This window comes from Penicillium riverlandense, assembly GCF_028828495.1.
Source record: "Penicillium riverlandense strain IBT 135883 chromosome Unknown utg000001l_segment0_segment0, whole genome shotgun sequence".
Classification (NCBI taxonomy): Eukaryota; Fungi; Ascomycota; class Eurotiomycetes; order Eurotiales; family Aspergillaceae; genus Penicillium; species Penicillium riverlandense.
In genome coordinates, this window is record NW_026643194.1 from 5,030,524 (window position 1) to 5,047,185 (window position 16,662).

Genomic DNA, 16,662 nt, shown 5'->3' on the forward strand with positions numbered 1-16,662 from the left:
GATTAGATGTTTATCTCTTTCCTTTTCTCGCTTTTCTGCTTGTCCATTCGCAGGATCTCGCCTGTGGATGGATTCAGATTCTTCATGTATCACTATTGCAGGAATGTACGATGTATGGTGTATGTGTGGTTCTTTGATAGCATGCAGGTGTGTAACCATAGTGTAGAATTCTTGCTGGGGACTAAAGAAGTAGCTTACATCTGCAGCGAAAATAGACTTGGATTTGAACACAGTAAGGGGGTATAAAAATCAACAAGTGAATCTAATCATACAAGTCAAGCCGAAGCGCAGAAATATCTGGTGGAAACAAAGTATCAGGGTACAAGAAGGAAGATAATAAGATGTGCATAGAAATGCAAACCACGCCAAATACACACCATAGAATCAACCCAGTAAACTCTCAAGATCCGCAACCCGAGTAGCTCGATCCTCAGCCTTTTTCTTCCCAGTCTCCCGGAAAGCAGCCAGCATGAGACTACGCTTCCGTTCCTGGACATCCAGCACACGCTCCTCAACGGAGTCCTCCATGACAAGACGCCAGACAGTAGTTTCGCGCTTCTGTCCAAGACGGTAGACACGGTCCACGGCTTGGTCTTCAATGGCAGGCGCCCACCAGCTGTCGGCCAAGATCGCCTGGTTAGCCGCCACTAGGTTCAAGCCGACGCTGCAGACGCTCAGACTGGCGAGGAGCACGGTGCAAGAAGGGTCGTTCGAGAATACGTCTGTAGCGAAGTCGCGTTTCACGGATAACATCTTGCCGTCGATGCGGGCGAATTTGATGCCGCGCTGCTCGAGATGAGGCTCGACAAGGTCAAGGAATGAAGTCCACTGGCTGAAGACCACGGTCTTGGTTCCGGGTACCTGGCCCTGGACCGTCAGAATCTTGACGAGGGCTTCGATCTTACTGCTGGGGTTGTTGGGATCAGCGACAACTTCGTTGGTATCTTCGCCGAGCTCGACAGCGGGGGAAACCAGAGTGGAAGGGTCGTTGATATCGGCACGGCAGAGCGGACACTTCCGTTGTCGATCGATAACTTGTTCGATGCACCCTCGGCAGTATGAATGGGCGCAAGCTGTGATCACTGGCTGTTCAAGATTGTCGAGACAGATGGCACACACTTCCTGGCTCTCAATCTGAAGTTGCAGCATGTCTTGGAGAGCCTTGACGTTTTCCGGGGTCAGAGGAACAACTTTGTGTTCCTCAAGCGTGTCCATGAGCTTATCAATCCGGTTCTTGCAGAGGGCCCAGTGATTGCAAACTTGACGCAGCCGGAGAATGACCTCAAGAAGATGAGAGTACTTCCCTTCCTTGTCCTTGAACTCCAGAAGAGCGCCTTTTGCCTCGTCCCTGAGATTGAAGTTAGCATACAGATTCCCATAGGTAGAAAAAAGGCTTGCAAAACGTACTGTAGTGCGTTGTATTTCTCCTGTTCGTGAGCCTGGAATTTGACGCGAAGGACCCGAGATGTCATCTCGGGAAGACGCAAATTGATGAAGCCCATGTCCTTTCTTCGCCGCAGGCAGATAGTGCCCATCAAAGCCTCGAGAAGCAGCCGAGCTTCAGGTTCTCCGGCTGTAAGAGGGCGGATCAGGACGCTATTGAATACCGCCATGTCTTCCAAACCACCGGTAAGACCGAGGAACCGAACCTGTGAGTACAAGTCCTTGAGTGTGTTGATGATCGGTGTGCCAGTCAATGTCCAGCGCGAGTCTGCGCGCAGGTGGCAAGCAGCGAGAGCACCCCTTGACCGGGGATTACGAATAGTGTGGCCTTCATCGAGCACCACACGACGCCAGTGAACGGAAAAGATACCCTTTTTGGGCATTGTCTTCTCGTTCTCCTTGAATTCCATAACAAGAGCACCGTAGCTGGTTACCACAACATCATACTGGCTCAAGTTCGCGGCCTCCTTTTTGCCAGAGCCATGGTAGATCAAGACACGGGGAGCAGTTTCGCTGCGGGTGTGATCTCGGATTTGGTTTCTCCAATTGCTCATGACACCGACCGGGGCGATGATCAAAGTAGTCTTGCACGAGTAGGAAGTCCGCGCTTGAGTATTGGCAAGAATCAACGAGATGATCTGGATAGTCTTGCCCAGCCCCATATCATCAGCCAGGATACCACCGCTCGCAAGGGGAGGTGGAGTGGACGTGGAGTAGTTAGTCGCGACATTGGTGAACATCTTTCCGTTCCGCTTCCAGAGCTGCACGATATCTTCAGAATTGGCCGCAGGAAGTTTCGGAGACTCTTTACTGATCATCCAGGCGAGTCCCTGGCGCTGATATGGCAGCAGCTGAGTGGCCAGACCAGCCGGCGTATCGACCATGGGCATTTTTTCCAACTCGGCTTCCTTCTGACCAAAGTTCTCCACCACCTTACCCACATCTCTTGGGTTGAAACTGCTACTCTGGCTGAGAAGTTCTTCCAAGCTCTCGCCCTCTTCGCCATTGCCGGTTGGAGTGGAGAGGTTGGAAAACATGGGATTGTCTGAAGCCTGCCATTGTGCTGCCGCCTTACCAAGCGCCATGGCACGAGACTTCTTCTCGGCGTCTTTCCGCTCTTTTTCGAGCTGCTTTTCCCGCTGACGTTCTTCGCGCTCTCTGCCGTTGATATCAGTCAGAGGGAGTCTATCCTCTTTCATTTGGGCTTTGAGCCCAGCTCGTTGGACTGGATCATTGGTTCCAAAGAGTTTCAATGCAATCGGGCAATCATATGCACCGATATGGCCAGTTAATACGCCTTCGATCAGAAGAGCCCTGGCATCCTACGAAATGTAAGTCAGCCATTATCGTGGGAAGAGATAGTTATAGGATCATCATACCATGTATTTGGCCAGCTTTACTGCCATAGTCTTCGGAATGTGACCGATCTGCATGCCCATGACGTTGTCGACCCGAATGGCATTGCGGTCGTACGGGTTAGTAGGCTCCCGCTTGAGCGTGACATGCTCTCCCGGGCTGGCATATCCGTTGTAGAAACGGACACCGACAATCTTTGTATTCAGGAGGCCTGCCAGCACGGTTAGTCTTGAATATATGATGTCAGGGGAGCGAAGTACCGTAGAGAACGAAGCTGGCAAGTGAGGATTCATCAACATCTTGGCTGCTCTGGACCAGGTCCGTGGCTTGAGCATCCTCCTCGTCCGCGCCAGTAACCTGTGAAAGCTGATTCAAGGGGATATAATCCGCGCTTTCACCGAATCGCTGCGCGGTGCTGATGCTCTGCGGGTCCAACAAAGATGGGCCCGTGCGGCTGGCTTTATGCGCATGGTTTTCAGATGCATCATCGGAGTCGCCTGTCAGATCCAGCACGTCGGACTTGCGCTTTCCAGAGAAGCCGGTCATCGTGGCGGCGAGTAGTACATTGGAAGGGAAACAGAAAATACATAGGCAAGAAAGACGATTCGATCCGGCCTAGCGCCAAGGAACACGGCGCGTGGGAAACACGGAATCACGTGACCTTATCACAAACGTCATTGGGTCGTGTGTACCTGTTTCGGTGTGTTTGTTGACTCGTCATGACTGGCAAGGAAAGGGAAAGAGATCCAGGTCCTTTACGCCGCAAAACTCGTGGCCTTTGCAGCTCGAGTCGTCACCCCTGTCCCCTAGTCCAAAGACCCCGGATCGCCCGCCTGTCTTAGCGCGTCTGAGAGCGCCCCTAACGCCACTCCCGCATGGCCGATCTCCTTCGACCCTACTGGGAGATCGTCCAGAACCATGAACGCCAGCTTGATGCCTTACTAGAAAAGGGCATTTACAAACCCGTCTTCCTTTACCATGCAGTCCTCTTCAATATCCTGCCGTGGATGGGCTTGGTCATTCCGCGCCATATCAAGTATGCTCGGCCATTGACCTTTGCGCTCTGTCTCGCCCTAGCGGCGGACATCTTCAGCAGCCGTCGAGCCTTGCTCGGGGCAAATGGATATATGATTGGACTGCTGACCGCGTGGTGGTTCGTGTGGGGCACTACGCTCTTTGTGCTTAGCGACCTCGAACGTGATTTCCAGCGGATGGAACGATGGCCTGTTGGAGACGGTCAGTCTCGTGGCAGCGCCCAGTGTGTGCCATTGACAGAGGTCGAAAGCAATCCGGAAGAAGATCAAGACTGTTTGCTCGTTGAAACAGAGGAATTTGCTCATGACCAAAGCAATGGAGGTGTCGTGGTCAGGCAGACCTCCAAAAATCCCGACACCAAAGCGACAGCAGCATCCGCACGACAAATCGAACAGTTACATTGGCAGTCATACCCCCAGAATCTGGGACATCGCATCGACTGGTGCGCTGGCCTCCTGTTCAACCTACGGGGTCCCGAATGGAATTGGCGAGCGCCCCATCTAGGACCTCTCCCTCGATCCGTGCATGCCCAACTGTATCCGGGATTCGACTCAAACAGACTGGAAGCATCGGACGACACCACCTATCCAACCGCCAAGCAACGCCTCCAGAACGCCTTCCTCACCTGCCTAAAAACATACCTCTTACTAGACATCCTCAAGGTTCTGATGATGCGCGATCCCTACTTCCGAGGCACAGCTCCTCCGGACTCCCCTCCACCATTCCCATTCCACCACTTTGCTTTACACCCTCTCCTCACGCGCTTCTATCACCTAGTGTTCAGCTGCACCGGTATCTTCGTCGCACTCAACTTTGTGACCTCCTTCAACCCGCTCGTCTTCCTGGGCTTGTCACTCGCATTCCCCAATGCATCCCGAGCCTTAACAGCTGCTCCGCTCGATGCCCCTTGGCTCTACAGTGATACTTTCGGGCCCTTCCTCTCCCCAATCCTCGATCACGGTCTTGCAGGCTGCTGGGGTCGATGGTGGCATCAGCTCTTCCGCTACGGATTCACCGCAACAGCCAACTGGCTCCTCTCCCACCTACCAGAAAATTGGGCCGCACACGTGCAGATCCGACGCATAACGCATGTTGTGGTGGCGTTCTCGCTCAGCGGCTTCGTGCATACCTGCGGAAGCTATACTCAGCTACCAAACACGCGGCCCCTCTCGGGCCCGATGTTGTTCTTCTGCATGCAGAGTTTCGCAGTCATGGCGGAGCATGTGTTCAAGACATGTATCCTCCCGAAATTGCCTCTTCATGCGGTGCCGCGTTCATTAAAGCGCGCTGCAAATGCAACCTTTGTTTTCTGCTGGTTGCTCTTCTCGGGCGCTTGCATTGCAGATGATCTTGCGAGGGGTGGTCTATGGTTGATGGAGCCGGTTCCTGTTAGCCCCCTTCGCGGGTTCGGGCTCGCAAATGGGGAGGGCTGGTGGTGTTGGCGGAGGCCTTGGTTTCGGTATTGGAGTGATGGAACCTACTGGGGGAGTGGTATGCGAGTGATATAACACACATAGACAGAATATTGTTTCGGATGATACAGAAAATAGAATGAGTTTTTTATATCGTTGTACGTCTATTCTTACATGATTTTTCACCCCGACATGGGGACATCGTCATCTTCGTCCTCGGAGTCAGTGTCGGGCTCGATGTTCAATGTGGGCAACTCGTCGTCGCTGTCATCGACAGGTAGTGATGCCGCCGAAGCAGATGTAGGGGTTGGGAGTGTGGATGGAGGTTGTGGTTGTGCACTCGGCATATCAGGCCGGGTGCTCGTGGACACGGGCGTGGGGGCAGACACTGCCTGTGAGACCGAAGTGGCAGGCACTTCAGTCACAGGTGTATCCGTTCCCTTTGGAAGACTTTCTCCGAACCTTGCTTTCTTGGGTTGCACATCTGTCTTCTCTGATGGCTTAGAAGAGGTGGCAGTTTGAATGGTGGCTTCTTCAGCGTATGCCCGCTTGTGCAACGGTTTCGAGGTATCTGCCACGGCGGGAGACCCCAATGGCGAAACTGGAGTAACTACAGGCGCAGGCTGTCGAAGGAAGTCGGCAGTTTTAGGGGCAGCATCGTACATCTCCTCCGGCATGTTCTCGTCCTCATCCTCATCTTCGGCATCAGCCTGGGCGTCGAGCTCAGGTGCAGTCATCAACACCGGCATTCGCGGGCGAACCAACGCCTCCACCTCCATCTGGTCGGCGTAGCCCCGAACCAGGAACGGCATGATACTGGAGCCTGCGCCGCGGCCCTTGATGGCCGGGACAGGGTTGAGAACACTAGCAAGCATGGCGTTCTTGTCCGCAGTCAGAATGATTGTACGGTCGATCTCGGCCCGCAACGAAGGTGTAAGGAGTTCAGCGGGAACAGAGACAAGCACGGTCTGCAGGAGTCTAGATGCTGCTTGTCGGAGTTCAGGGAATCGAGATGATAACTGTGCAGAGCGGGCCTTTTGCAGTTCGGGGTTCAAAAATGAGTCCGCGTTTGCTGTAGCTTGGCCCGTCTTCGACTTTGACTTTGAATCAGACTGTGCGTTTTGAGGCGGCGTGGATTCTTCAGTCGAGCATGAGACGTCAAGACAGCAAGCGCGAAGGACGTTTGTGAGTGAATTCACGTTCTGCTTCGTCATTGCTGGGCCATTCACCGAGACCAAGGAGTAAAGTATGTCGTATACAGCAGAGCGAATATCCCGGCTAAACTTTTCGTTGCGAAAGACCCATGTTATCTGATCCAAAATGGCTTGCATCACGGGAGTGGTGCTGCTTTCTAGCAGATTGATCACATTGCAGACCAGATCCATACATGTAGTATGAATGCGAGGAAGCTCAGCCCACAGCATTTGCCGTTCGTCACGGCCAATCTGCGAGTTGATTTGGACACTGCTCTGGGAGGGATCGGCGCTCTCCGGCGGCACAGTTACAGAGGTAAGCCGCGAGGTCAGGTCGAGGATGGATCCCAGTGGAATAGGAATGGCAGATGTAGAGGGCATCGAGATGAAATCTGACAGAAGTTCCAGGAGCATAATCAATCTGTCGGCGCCTGCGTGCACCCCCGTCCATCCTGGAAGCCCCAACAGATCTGGTTCCTGGTCGCCAATGTCCTGGCTGTAGTTCAGCCGAGTTGCGATTAACGTCATGTCAACGGACTCCCATTGCTCTACCACTGCCCGGAAGAGGTAGTCAGCTGTCCGATGGATAGATCTAATTGTCGATTTGCAATCCTCATTCCAGCCCGCGTCCGATTTGTCTTTCGGCGCGCATTTGTGCAGAGATGTGAAAAGATGCTCCGCCGCATCGACCACATTTTCTGGGAAATAAGCCGGTGGCGAGGATCCAATGATTTCTACCAGTAATGATCGCAGTTGAGGAATAAAGGGACGGAAGATTGTTGGGTGTCTGCTAATTAATTCCAGCAGAGCGTGCAGGACCGTCTCCATGAATGGGCTGTTCGGCTTCGATTTCCTGCTCGATCCGGACGGTCCTTTCACCAAGACAGAAACCAAATTCAATGTGGCAGTGATGAATCCCGGTAGGTGTGGGGTGGTGATCTCTCGTACGAGGGTCGGGTACTGGTAGGTGAGGTGGAAGATGCGAGTCAAGGTGATGATGCACATCTTCCTCGTCGAGATAGGGTCTGGTTTCTACAAGCCAGATCTGTTAGTACACTTCCACTTTCATACGGAGTGCAATTCCATACCGCCAGTATTCCAACCAAATTGCGAACGATCGGTTCGTATCCCCGGAGAATTTCCCATTGGCCCGCCTCCACGGCGGCCTTGACCAGCACCACCGCGGTCCATCTGCCTTCGACGCTGCGATCCTGCAGTAAGCTGGCCAGTCGAGTCTTCAGCTTATGAACCTGCACGGCATGGTCCGAGTCGGATTTGCCCGGTTTCTGAGTCTGCGGCGCAGAAAGAAGCTCGGCGCAGTCGCTCAACGAAGTCGCCAGGAACGAGGCGATTGGGGGTAATTGTTCGACAGGAGTGGTGGTCAGACGATGCGTGACTGCGCGCAATGTGGTCGTGGCCATCTTGAACCCGACACAGCTCGAGCGGGGACGAATTTAGTTGGGTAAAAAAAAACCGAAGTAAAAATAGTTGAGAAGCTCGGGCCACGGAAGTGGATTGGAGGGCGGTAAACTATGGACTTAGTCATGTTGATCATGTTTGTGCCGTGCATTCACTCCTTCTTCTCCACTCTCTTTCCCTGCACTATCAGGCCCGACTTGTCTCCTTGAGAGACAAGCACGGCCAAGCAGTCTCCATCCGACTCCAAGCTCTAAAACCGGAGCCAAAGCTCACTTACTCCAATAATGACCTCGCGAAACTGCGACTTACTCTGGGATCGTTCCATCCCGAGGACCAAGCTTTCATAATCAAGACTATTCCAGCAGTAGACAAACACGGTGATATGATGATGAGTACAGCGATAATAAATTTATATGATCCCTATGGGTTGAATCCATCCCGTCCTGCTCGTATTCATGCCCTGTTAGATCCCATCACGTGAAAGTTAGCCTCGGAGCCGATACCCTCTGACCGCCCGCTCGTGACCCCCCTGGATCGGCGCGCTTGGTGCTTGTGCGGAACGCCTCTTAAGCAATGGCTGTCTCCTTTCTGCCGTCATCCATACTTCTCCCCTGAACCATGGCAGTATGACACCCCCCGTTTACTCTTGACTTCTAGCTCCGGGTTTCACTGTTCGAGGGGCTCTATTTCCGCACAAGGCTGACACTCGTATGATCAGGGAGGCAATGTTGAGAAAGGCAATCGCTACATTGCGGCCTTGGAGCAGGCGCGCAGTCAGGGAAAATGGGATGAGGTCCCCGAATTGATTCGAAAAGTGACAAAGCATGCTCCTCAGCGGATTTGTATGCCGACTTCCGATGTCAACAAAGAAACACAATCGAACTAATCAACAAATAGGTGTGATCCAGACCGCAACGGCCGAGTCGCGAGTGATTGTGTATTTGCAACACAAGGCTAGTGCCGAAACCACTAAGCCCTCTCCGAACCTCCTCGAGCTGATTCCCGCGCTGTTGGTAACCATCGGAAACAACGACGGGAGCCCGCAAGAGATCCTTCAAGCGCAGGTCTGTTTGGGATGGGTCCATTGGGCCCTGAACGAACCGGCATTGGCCGCGGCGCGTCTTCCCAAGGACTTTGCGGCGACAGTCTCCAGCCTCACCGGCGACGGTCAAGCTCTAACCCCCTGGACGGAGGTTTGTCTGGTGAAGGGATGTTATATCAAGGGTATGTTAGCTCCAAGATATGCTAGGAAAGTGCATCTGACATCGCCGCAGCAACCGCCCAGTCGACTATAGGAGGGATCGACGAGACCCTAGATACCTTCGCCGCTCTTGAACCGTGGCTGAGTAGTGGGAAGCAGGCATCAGTCGCCAATGCACAGTTCCTGAATTGGTCCGAAACCCTTCTCGGGAAAGGCGCTCTAATGGCAAGCAAGGAGGCTAGCAAAAACTCACCATACTCAAATCCCAGACATGTGGAAATTGCGCTGCGGCTATTCCGGCAGTGGGCTGTCCATCCCGCGGTCAAGCAGGGGCTTGCCACGCAGAAGTCAACGGCCTCAGATCTTTCCAGCCCAATTTCGAGAACAACACTATGGAACTCTTACTATGGGTTTCTGACCATAGTCCTCCAGGATAATCTGACATATCCTCCTCCCTCTGCCGAACGGCCAGGACGCCCGCAACAAGCCGCCGAGCTGCGTCGTGTAGAAACAATCTGCGAGGGCAACTTGCTCCGCGAGGTGAAATTCCCTACGGCCAGCTCCGGAAACTCGCAGGTGGAAGAGTGGGTTGAGCGGGTTATCAGCAACTGGGAGATTCTCTGCGGGCCGCATTGGCAAGATGACGATCTTGGGGAAGGAGGTCAGACTGTGGCGAGCCGCAATGTACTAGATGTGAGTATCTGATGACGAAATTCGTGTCTTCTCCTGTTTGCTGACACGGCTTCTTAGATGCTGTACCGTGCGGCCGCCAAGACTTATCACTCCCATCTGGTCCTTCGACGGCTGTTTCACGTTCACGCTGCATTAGCTGAATTTGATCTTGCCATCCAGGCTTTCGACTCTTATATTGAAATCGTTACCGCGGCCAAGGACCGAGCAGAAAAATCCGCGGAGTACGGAGAGCTGGAGAGAGACGAGATCCTCCTGCAAACCCTTTCGGAGGGTGTTATGCTCTTGAGCTGCCTTGGGTCGTTCGAAGAAGCCGAAAAGGCCAAGGATCTAACGGAGCTGATCCGAAAGTATACCAGCAAGCATGTCACGGATCAGGTCAATGGCGAGGCCAACGGTAAATTGCTGCTCTCAGATGACCCGGATTCGCCCAGGGCGCCAGAAGTTTCTCTTTTTGTGCTTGCCACCGCGTACAGAGCAGTCGGTGTCGGTCTTGCCAACTGGGCCAGCTGGACGCCGATGAACGAGTCCAGGGACGATATCCGAGGAGAGGCGATTGAGTATCTGGAGAAAAGTATTTCCCCGGATCTGGGGAACTCGTTGAACAATTCCTCTATTTACACGCTTGCCCTTGTTTTGGCCGAGAACAGAGATCTTGATAGCGCGATTGACTATGTCAAATCCGTGTTGTCCTCGGAAACCTCGTCTACTATGCCAACGCAAGGTCTCTTGAAGGAGCGTGACCTGGTTTCTCTGTGGCACCTGCTTGCACTTCTGCTGAGTGCAAAGCATGAGTTCGACATTGCTGAGCATTCATGTGAAGCCGCATTCGAGCAATTTCCCCGAGAAGTCTTTTCGACGCACCAACGTGAAAGACGGAATTCAAGACATTCACATCATGGTAAAGATTCCACTGGACGCTCTGTGATCAGCCAGTTGCAGGGCCGGGAGAAAGAGCGCATCATTCAGACCCGTATCACACAGCTCGCATTCGTTGAGATCCTCGAGGGTCCAGAGGCGGCTGTCAATCAGAGCGAGCAGTTGCTCAGTCTTTTTGGCTCTCTGTTCCATGATCTGAATCTTGACGCTGAGGAAAGCAAGCCGGGCAAGCAAGAACATTTGATTCCACCCAAGACTTCAGGCACGACCAGAAGTTTCCGGGGGAGCATCTTCCATCGAAACCGAGCATCCCAGATGCCAGATCGGCGAACCGATCGCTCTGCAAGTCCAACCGCGCCACCGGTCCCCACGGCTCCAAACGGCCAAACCAATGGCACAGAGGCGCCGACAATCCAGGTCACAGACGAAGATCGCCACAACCGTCATGAACGTTCTTCTTTGGGGCGCTCAGATTCAAAGAAATTGCGGAAGCGCAGCCTTAGTGCCCAGAGAAACGAAAAGCCACGGACTTCAGAGCCACCACTCCCCAACGGGGCAATCGACTCTCCGGATATGGTTGGCATCGCAGTGTCTGGGAATACAACACCTGTGTCAGCAACTCACTCCCCGACTGCCAAACAACCATTGCGCCCGATTGCTCATAATTTCAGTCACGCACAACAACCATCTCTAGTCGGCCATGGGACGCAAACTTCAGAGCCAGATGTGCAGCTTCCAGTCTCCCACCGGTTCAATTCGCCGACTAATGCCATCACTAAATTTTCCATGGTTCAAAGCCAGAAGCATGCTCTCGGCCTTTTGGTCAATATCTGGCTGATCATCGCCGGTCTCTATCGTCGGGCATCGCTCTTCGATGATGCTCGTGAGGCATGCGAAGAGGCTTCCAAACAAGCCGGGCGAGTCGAGGCACTTGTCGCGTCGCAGGAGTCTTCGGCTCGATCTTTCAACAAACGCGGCTGGGGTGTCGCAAAGAGCTCGGAGGAGCTTTGGGCCGACGTCTACGCCGAACAGGGTCTCTTGACACAGGCTCAGTCCAAGCCACGGGAAGCAATCAAGCAGTTTGAAGAAGCACTTCTGCGCAATCAACACCATCCGACAGCAACTATCGCACTTGCAAATCTCCTCCTGGACATCTGGGACCAGACGATGCCTCCGGAGCCTGTCAACGCAGAAGCCGATGTCAACCTGTCACGTCTGTCATTGCTCACGGATACTCCCAAGCCCAAGACCGCGAAAGCCATCTCAACCGACGAGCTTAAAGCAACCGACACGGTGCAGGATCCTCCACCCGCCCACCCGGCCCACTCCGCCCACGACGTCGACCCCAAGCTCCTGCAACGTCTGGCCGCTCGGGATCGGGCGTATGGCCTGCTCTCGTCCCTGACCAAGCTCGGCAGCTCGTGGGACAACTCGGAAGCGTGGTATGCGCTGTCACGGGCCTACGAGGCCGGTGACCAGGTCGACAAGTTGAAGTCGGTTCTTTGGTGGTGCATTGAGCTCGAAGACCGACGTCCTATTCGGCATTGGTCGAACATTGGATCTGGTCTGTATGTGCTCTAGGGTCGGAAGGGGTGCCAAAAAAAAAAAGGAAAAAGCCATTTCTTTCCGTCTTTCTTGTATCTATCTATTTGCTTTGCCGGTTTCTGGCAATTGTTGCCCCTTTCAACAACCGTGATACCTCGTTCATACCCTGTGATTTATTATTTCTTGGAAAATCCTGGAATGAAAACGAAATGATTTTTTGGAGATATTGTTGGTTTTTTTTCTAGTCATTGGAACAGTACTCGGTCGCACATTGCTTATGTACAGTTCTCCAGAATGGATGATGTTCTGAGAGTATAAAAGGAGGCAAGACAAACGAGAGGTGAAAGCACAGAAAGTTGGGTTCATTCAGCTACTCATTTACCGCGGAGCAGCAGTAGGAGTCCAGGCAGCGTACTTGGGCCGGGTGCTGCGAGTCATCGATTAGTTTGGGTCTGCACACAAGTTGGCGATGAGACTCACGTCGAGTAGGTCTTGAAAGCAGTCCGGGAGAGGGTCTGGTTGGGCCGATGTTCCGGCAGCTCCCAGGGGCGAACACCGGACTGCATGGCCTTGTCGACAGTCGGGGGCGAGTCGACCATGTAGGAAATCCAGGCGTGCCTATATTCCCCCGTCAGCTGTGCGTGTGAGATCGGTGTCGTTGGTCAAGCCTTACCAGCCAGGCTCAATGTGAGAGGCATCGTATTCAACCTCCTTGTAGTCGACCCATCGTGTCCGGACTGGTCGGAAGTCAATATTTCCCTCCTGCGCTGTCACAAATTGGCTTGCTTACGGGGCAGCTCCTCCTCCATGTTCTCGTAGAATTTGTTGCCGAAGCGGTCGACTCCAATCAGGGTTCCGGCTTTGGTATCGCCTGCAGTCGCTAGGTTAGTAAGGAGTTGCACCACGGAACCAAACAACATACCAATGTACTATAAAGCAGCAACAGAAAATAGCTAGTTAGTCTCATGGCCAAGCCATTGCTTCGGTTGGTCGACGAGTCGCGAGCGTACCTGCATCTGGTGGCCATATTCCTGCACGGGAGTTAGCGAGGGATCTCGGTCCACAACATCGTAGCACGAACCTTCAGTCCAATCCGGCGCAGATTGCGCAGCGTCCTCAGGATCGTCGACATCGCGGCAATGGGGGTGCGAAGATGAAAGTCGTTACGAATTGAAGTCGCAGGAGGTTTCCTTAGTCATGGTCACCTGGTTTTGCTGACTAAAGCCCCAACCGACCACCTCATCATAGTGCGGGAGCTTAAGGACAGTAGTATATCATCAATTGATATCCAAGCTCATGGTTTTGCTCAGCTTCAGCAAAGGAAGCTGGTAGATACAGTGACGGTCTATTTAAGTGGTCCAGAAGGGGTTTAATGCCAAATAATTCCCCAAGTTGAGCACTGAATATCTTTATCTTTTCCGATCAACCTTCAATTTTACTATAGCCGTTCCTCAGACAAACGGTGGTTGAACCGCATCTTCCCTGTATTTCACGCCCTCTGTTTTGAAACACTCAGTTAAGAGAAATGGAGGAAACGTTTTGTTTTTCGCAGGGCCGTCATTCCTTACTTCCCGTAGATCCTTCTTTTTTCATAGCCATCATTTGACCTCTATTTTGTCTTTGTATTTAACAGAGGAGCATCCGCCGGGATTGGTGATGCTCACGTGGTCGGGCCGCATAGAATGACATTCCAAAATATCAGATCACATATGCTAGTTAATAGTAACCACCCGAATGCTTCATTTTGTTGGTTTCTCCTCTTGAAGCTGTTGCTCTTCCTTCTTTGATTTCTCTTTCCGTCGTACCCTCATCATCTCTTTAATCTGTTCCATGTTCTTTTTTGTTGCTTTTTCTCGTCGTGCGATCTCTTCAGCCTCTTCTTCATCCGAATCGATTGGTTCAGTCTCATATGCTTTCAGATGTTCCGGAATCTCCTCATACTTTGCATCCCTATCGAATAGTTCCTCTAGTTCCTCAGGAATTTCCTTTGGGACGTCGTAGTTGACGCGGAATTCATGGCCGTCGATGCTCAGGAGATTCGCTGCGTGGCTCGTAATGGGCATTTGCAGAAGAAAATGCCCGTAACGTTGGCTAGGTAGAAAGAAGCCGCTAATTGGCTCTTGCGGTGCCCTTTTGACAAACGAGCTGAAAGGAAGCAAGTCACTATATGTGGAGAGTAGAAAAGAAAGATCAGAGAAGAGGGGAAGACAGCAGGGGTGTGACACAACCCTTATCTTCCTAGCAGATATAGTCCACGTGTGTTAAGACCGCCACACATTTCCCTTGTCATACTTTCTATGTATTGCATTTCGCAACCCCCGCATGTATTGCCCGTCCATCTGATGTATAGCAACCAGCTTTCTTCTTGGCAATACTAAGAGAGAATGAGATTCAGGTACAATCACATGACTCATGGTATTACCTAAGTTGTGGTGTCCCTAGCAATTCCCTGTCCCTATCAATTCCTGCTTGGCGTTTGCACTGTTTGCACCGACTTTTCCCAATTCTACAGGAGCGCGGCAGCCAGCTATCTTTGCTCCGTGCTGCATTTTCACCATGTTCGGCCGTATTGGAGGCCAGACGATTCGCTGTGCCATCAGAAGGCCAGTTTCTCGTCGTCTACGGGATCGGAAGTGCTTTGCGTCCAGCGCCCATTGTTCTGCGCCTGCGCCGTCTCCATCCTCGCCGCTCGGGGCCATCACCGTCGAACTCGACCGCGTTGCGCCGCGATTTGAGGTCCCAGCATCTCAGATTACAATCTTGGATTCTCCAGCTAATTTCTATACGGCTCTGAAGGTATACACAGTGCTATACTCTGACCATGCGGCGCCCCAGCTAACTTGCGACTCCGTAGAACAAAATTCGCAATGCCCGTCGCCGCATCTATCTCTCCACATTGTACATTGGCAAGACAGAATACGAGCTTATTGAGACCATCAATCAAGCCCTGCGCGACAACCCGAAGCTCAAAGTGTCCATCCTGACCGATGCGCTGCGAGGCACCCGCGAGACGCCGAATCCGTCGTGCGCTTCTCTTCTCTGTTCGCTTGTCGCAGAACATGGGCCGGAACGGGTTGATATTCGGATGTTTCACACGCCAAACCTTACAGGGCTGAAAAAGAAGTGGATTCCCCGGAGGATTAACGAGGGATGGGGTTTGCAGCATATGAAATTATATGGTATTGACGATGAGATTATTCTTTCGGGGTATGTTGTTGCACTCTGGGTGTTGTCCGGGCTTTGCGGTGCTAATTTCTCCCTCCAATTCAGAGCGAACTTGTCCCAAGACTACTTCACCAACCGCTTGGATCGATACCATGTGTTCAATTCCAAAGCGTTGACGGACTACTATGCCGACATCCATCATGCGGTTTGCAGCCTGAGCTTCAAGGTTTTGCCGGATCCTCACAACCATTCAGGCTATCTTTTGGATTGGCCTACCTCTAATGGAGCACCATCGCCGCTCAACAGCCCTGAGGACTTTATTGCATATGCATCCACCGTGCTCAACCCACTCATCCAACCAGCCGAGCAAAAACCCGCCCTTCCATCCTCATCAAGTCAGACATTCGTATATCCCGTCTCACAGTTCACACCACTCTTGAAACCCGACACCTCCACCGAATATCCAGCCGTCACCAGCATCCTGCGCCTGCTGTCTGAATCTTCAGCATTCACAGGCGCCCGTTGGCTTTTCACAGCCGGCTACTTCAACATCCACCCCGTTCTCTCCTCCCTCCTTATTTCCAGCACGTCTACCAGCTCTGATGCCGCATCCACCACCCAGGGAACAGTCCTAACCGCTTCACCATGGGCCAATGGATTCTACGGCTCCCCAGGCGTGTCCGGCATGCTCCCCGCGGCCTACACACATCTTTCAGCGCGCTTCCTCGACCGCGTCGCCGAGGCACAGTGCACAAACTCCATCCAGCTGAAGGAATGGCGCCGCGGCACAGTCGGCACGCCAGGCGGATGGACCTACCACGCCAAGGGTCTATGGATCACCCTCCCGCGCGAGGAGAATCCCAGTCTCACGTTCGTCGGGAGCAGCAACTACACCAAGCGCAGCTACAGTCTTGATATTGAAATTGGGGCATTGGTCGTCACGGATGATCAGGACCTGAAGCGCAAACTTGGTGAGGAGACCGAGTGGCTTCAGAAAGACTCTCAGGCTATCTCGCGTGAAGACCTGAGACGTACTGAGCGCCGCGTTGGGTGGAATGTTCGACTTGCTATGTGGATTGTGGAGAAGGTTGGTGGTGCGCTTTAGCTGCGATGATATACTTGTATATATATGAACATTATTGGTCAGAGATATATTTCTTTTCACTCCGTGTCCAATAGATTTGAGGACTATACTACAGCATATATGAATGTGACCAACAGCCTAACAGATGGGCAATGGAATCAGATCACGCCATTCGATTATAATCTGAGTCATTTCAGCATTTGCTGTCAATACAACTATACAACACCAATATCTAATTGA

The 16,662-nt window shown here is 52.6% G+C and overlaps 7 protein-coding genes across 7 annotated transcripts; 3 read left to right on the top strand and 4 right to left on the bottom strand.

The window, feature by feature from the left end:
• Window positions 1-384: 384 nt before the first annotated feature.
• N7474_002034 (DEAD/DEAH box helicase) lies at window positions 385-3,345 on the bottom strand (the record flags this gene model as incomplete). Its single annotated transcript, XM_057193449.1, has 4 exons — window positions 385-1,348; window positions 1,408-2,765; window positions 2,823-3,010; window positions 3,060-3,345. 4 exons carry the CDS (start codon window positions 3,343-3,345, stop codon window positions 385-387), a joined length of 2,796 nt encoding a protein of 931 aa, XP_057058402.1.
• Window positions 3,346-3,674: 329 nt separating this feature from the next.
• Window positions 3,675-5,342, top strand: N7474_002035 (wax synthase family protein; the record flags this gene model as incomplete). Its single annotated transcript, XM_057193450.1, has 1 exon — window positions 3,675-5,342. The coding sequence occupies one exon, from the start codon at window positions 3,675-3,677 to the stop codon at window positions 5,340-5,342; it is 1,668 nt and encodes a 555-aa protein (XP_057058403.1).
• An 86-nt stretch (window positions 5,343-5,428) lies between these two features.
• N7474_002036 (RIX1/PELP1 family protein) lies at window positions 5,429-7,860 on the bottom strand (the record flags this gene model as incomplete). The annotated part of the gene is made up of 2 exons (XM_057193451.1): window positions 5,429-7,471; window positions 7,528-7,860. The coding sequence occupies 2 exons, from the start codon at window positions 7,858-7,860 to the stop codon at window positions 5,429-5,431; spliced, it is 2,376 nt and encodes a 791-aa protein (XP_057058404.1).
• A 616-nt stretch (window positions 7,861-8,476) lies between these two features.
• Window positions 8,477-12,209, top strand: N7474_002037 (uncharacterized protein; the record flags this gene model as incomplete). The annotated part of the gene is made up of 5 exons (XM_057193452.1): window positions 8,477-8,482; window positions 8,577-8,700; window positions 8,756-9,082; window positions 9,133-9,752; window positions 9,810-12,209. The coding sequence occupies 5 exons, from the start codon at window positions 8,477-8,479 to the stop codon at window positions 12,207-12,209; spliced, it is 3,477 nt and encodes a 1,158-aa protein (XP_057058405.1).
• Window positions 12,210-12,551: 342 nt separating this feature from the next.
• N7474_002038 (complex I NDUFA12 subunit family protein) lies at window positions 12,552-13,305 on the bottom strand (the record flags this gene model as incomplete). The annotated part of the gene is made up of 6 exons (XM_057193453.1): window positions 12,552-12,600; window positions 12,654-12,791; window positions 12,847-12,910; window positions 12,964-13,102; window positions 13,184-13,204; window positions 13,255-13,305. The coding sequence occupies 6 exons, from the start codon at window positions 13,303-13,305 to the stop codon at window positions 12,552-12,554; spliced, it is 462 nt and encodes a 153-aa protein (XP_057058406.1).
• A 31-nt stretch (window positions 13,306-13,336) lies between these two features.
• Window positions 13,337-14,236, bottom strand: N7474_002039 (uncharacterized protein; the record flags this gene model as incomplete). The annotated part of the gene is made up of 2 exons (XM_057193454.1): window positions 13,337-13,429; window positions 13,979-14,236. 2 exons carry the CDS (start codon window positions 14,234-14,236, stop codon window positions 13,337-13,339), a joined length of 351 nt encoding a protein of 116 aa, XP_057058407.1.
• Window positions 14,237-14,729: 493 nt separating this feature from the next.
• Window positions 14,730-16,443, top strand: N7474_002040 (CDP-diacylglycerol--glycerol-3-phosphate 3-phosphatidyltransferase; the record flags this gene model as incomplete). The annotated part of the gene is made up of 2 exons (XM_057193455.1): window positions 14,730-14,969; window positions 15,028-16,443. The coding sequence occupies 2 exons, from the start codon at window positions 14,730-14,732 to the stop codon at window positions 16,441-16,443; spliced, it is 1,656 nt and encodes a 551-aa protein (XP_057058408.1).
• Between the last annotated feature and the right edge of the window lie 219 nt (window positions 16,444-16,662).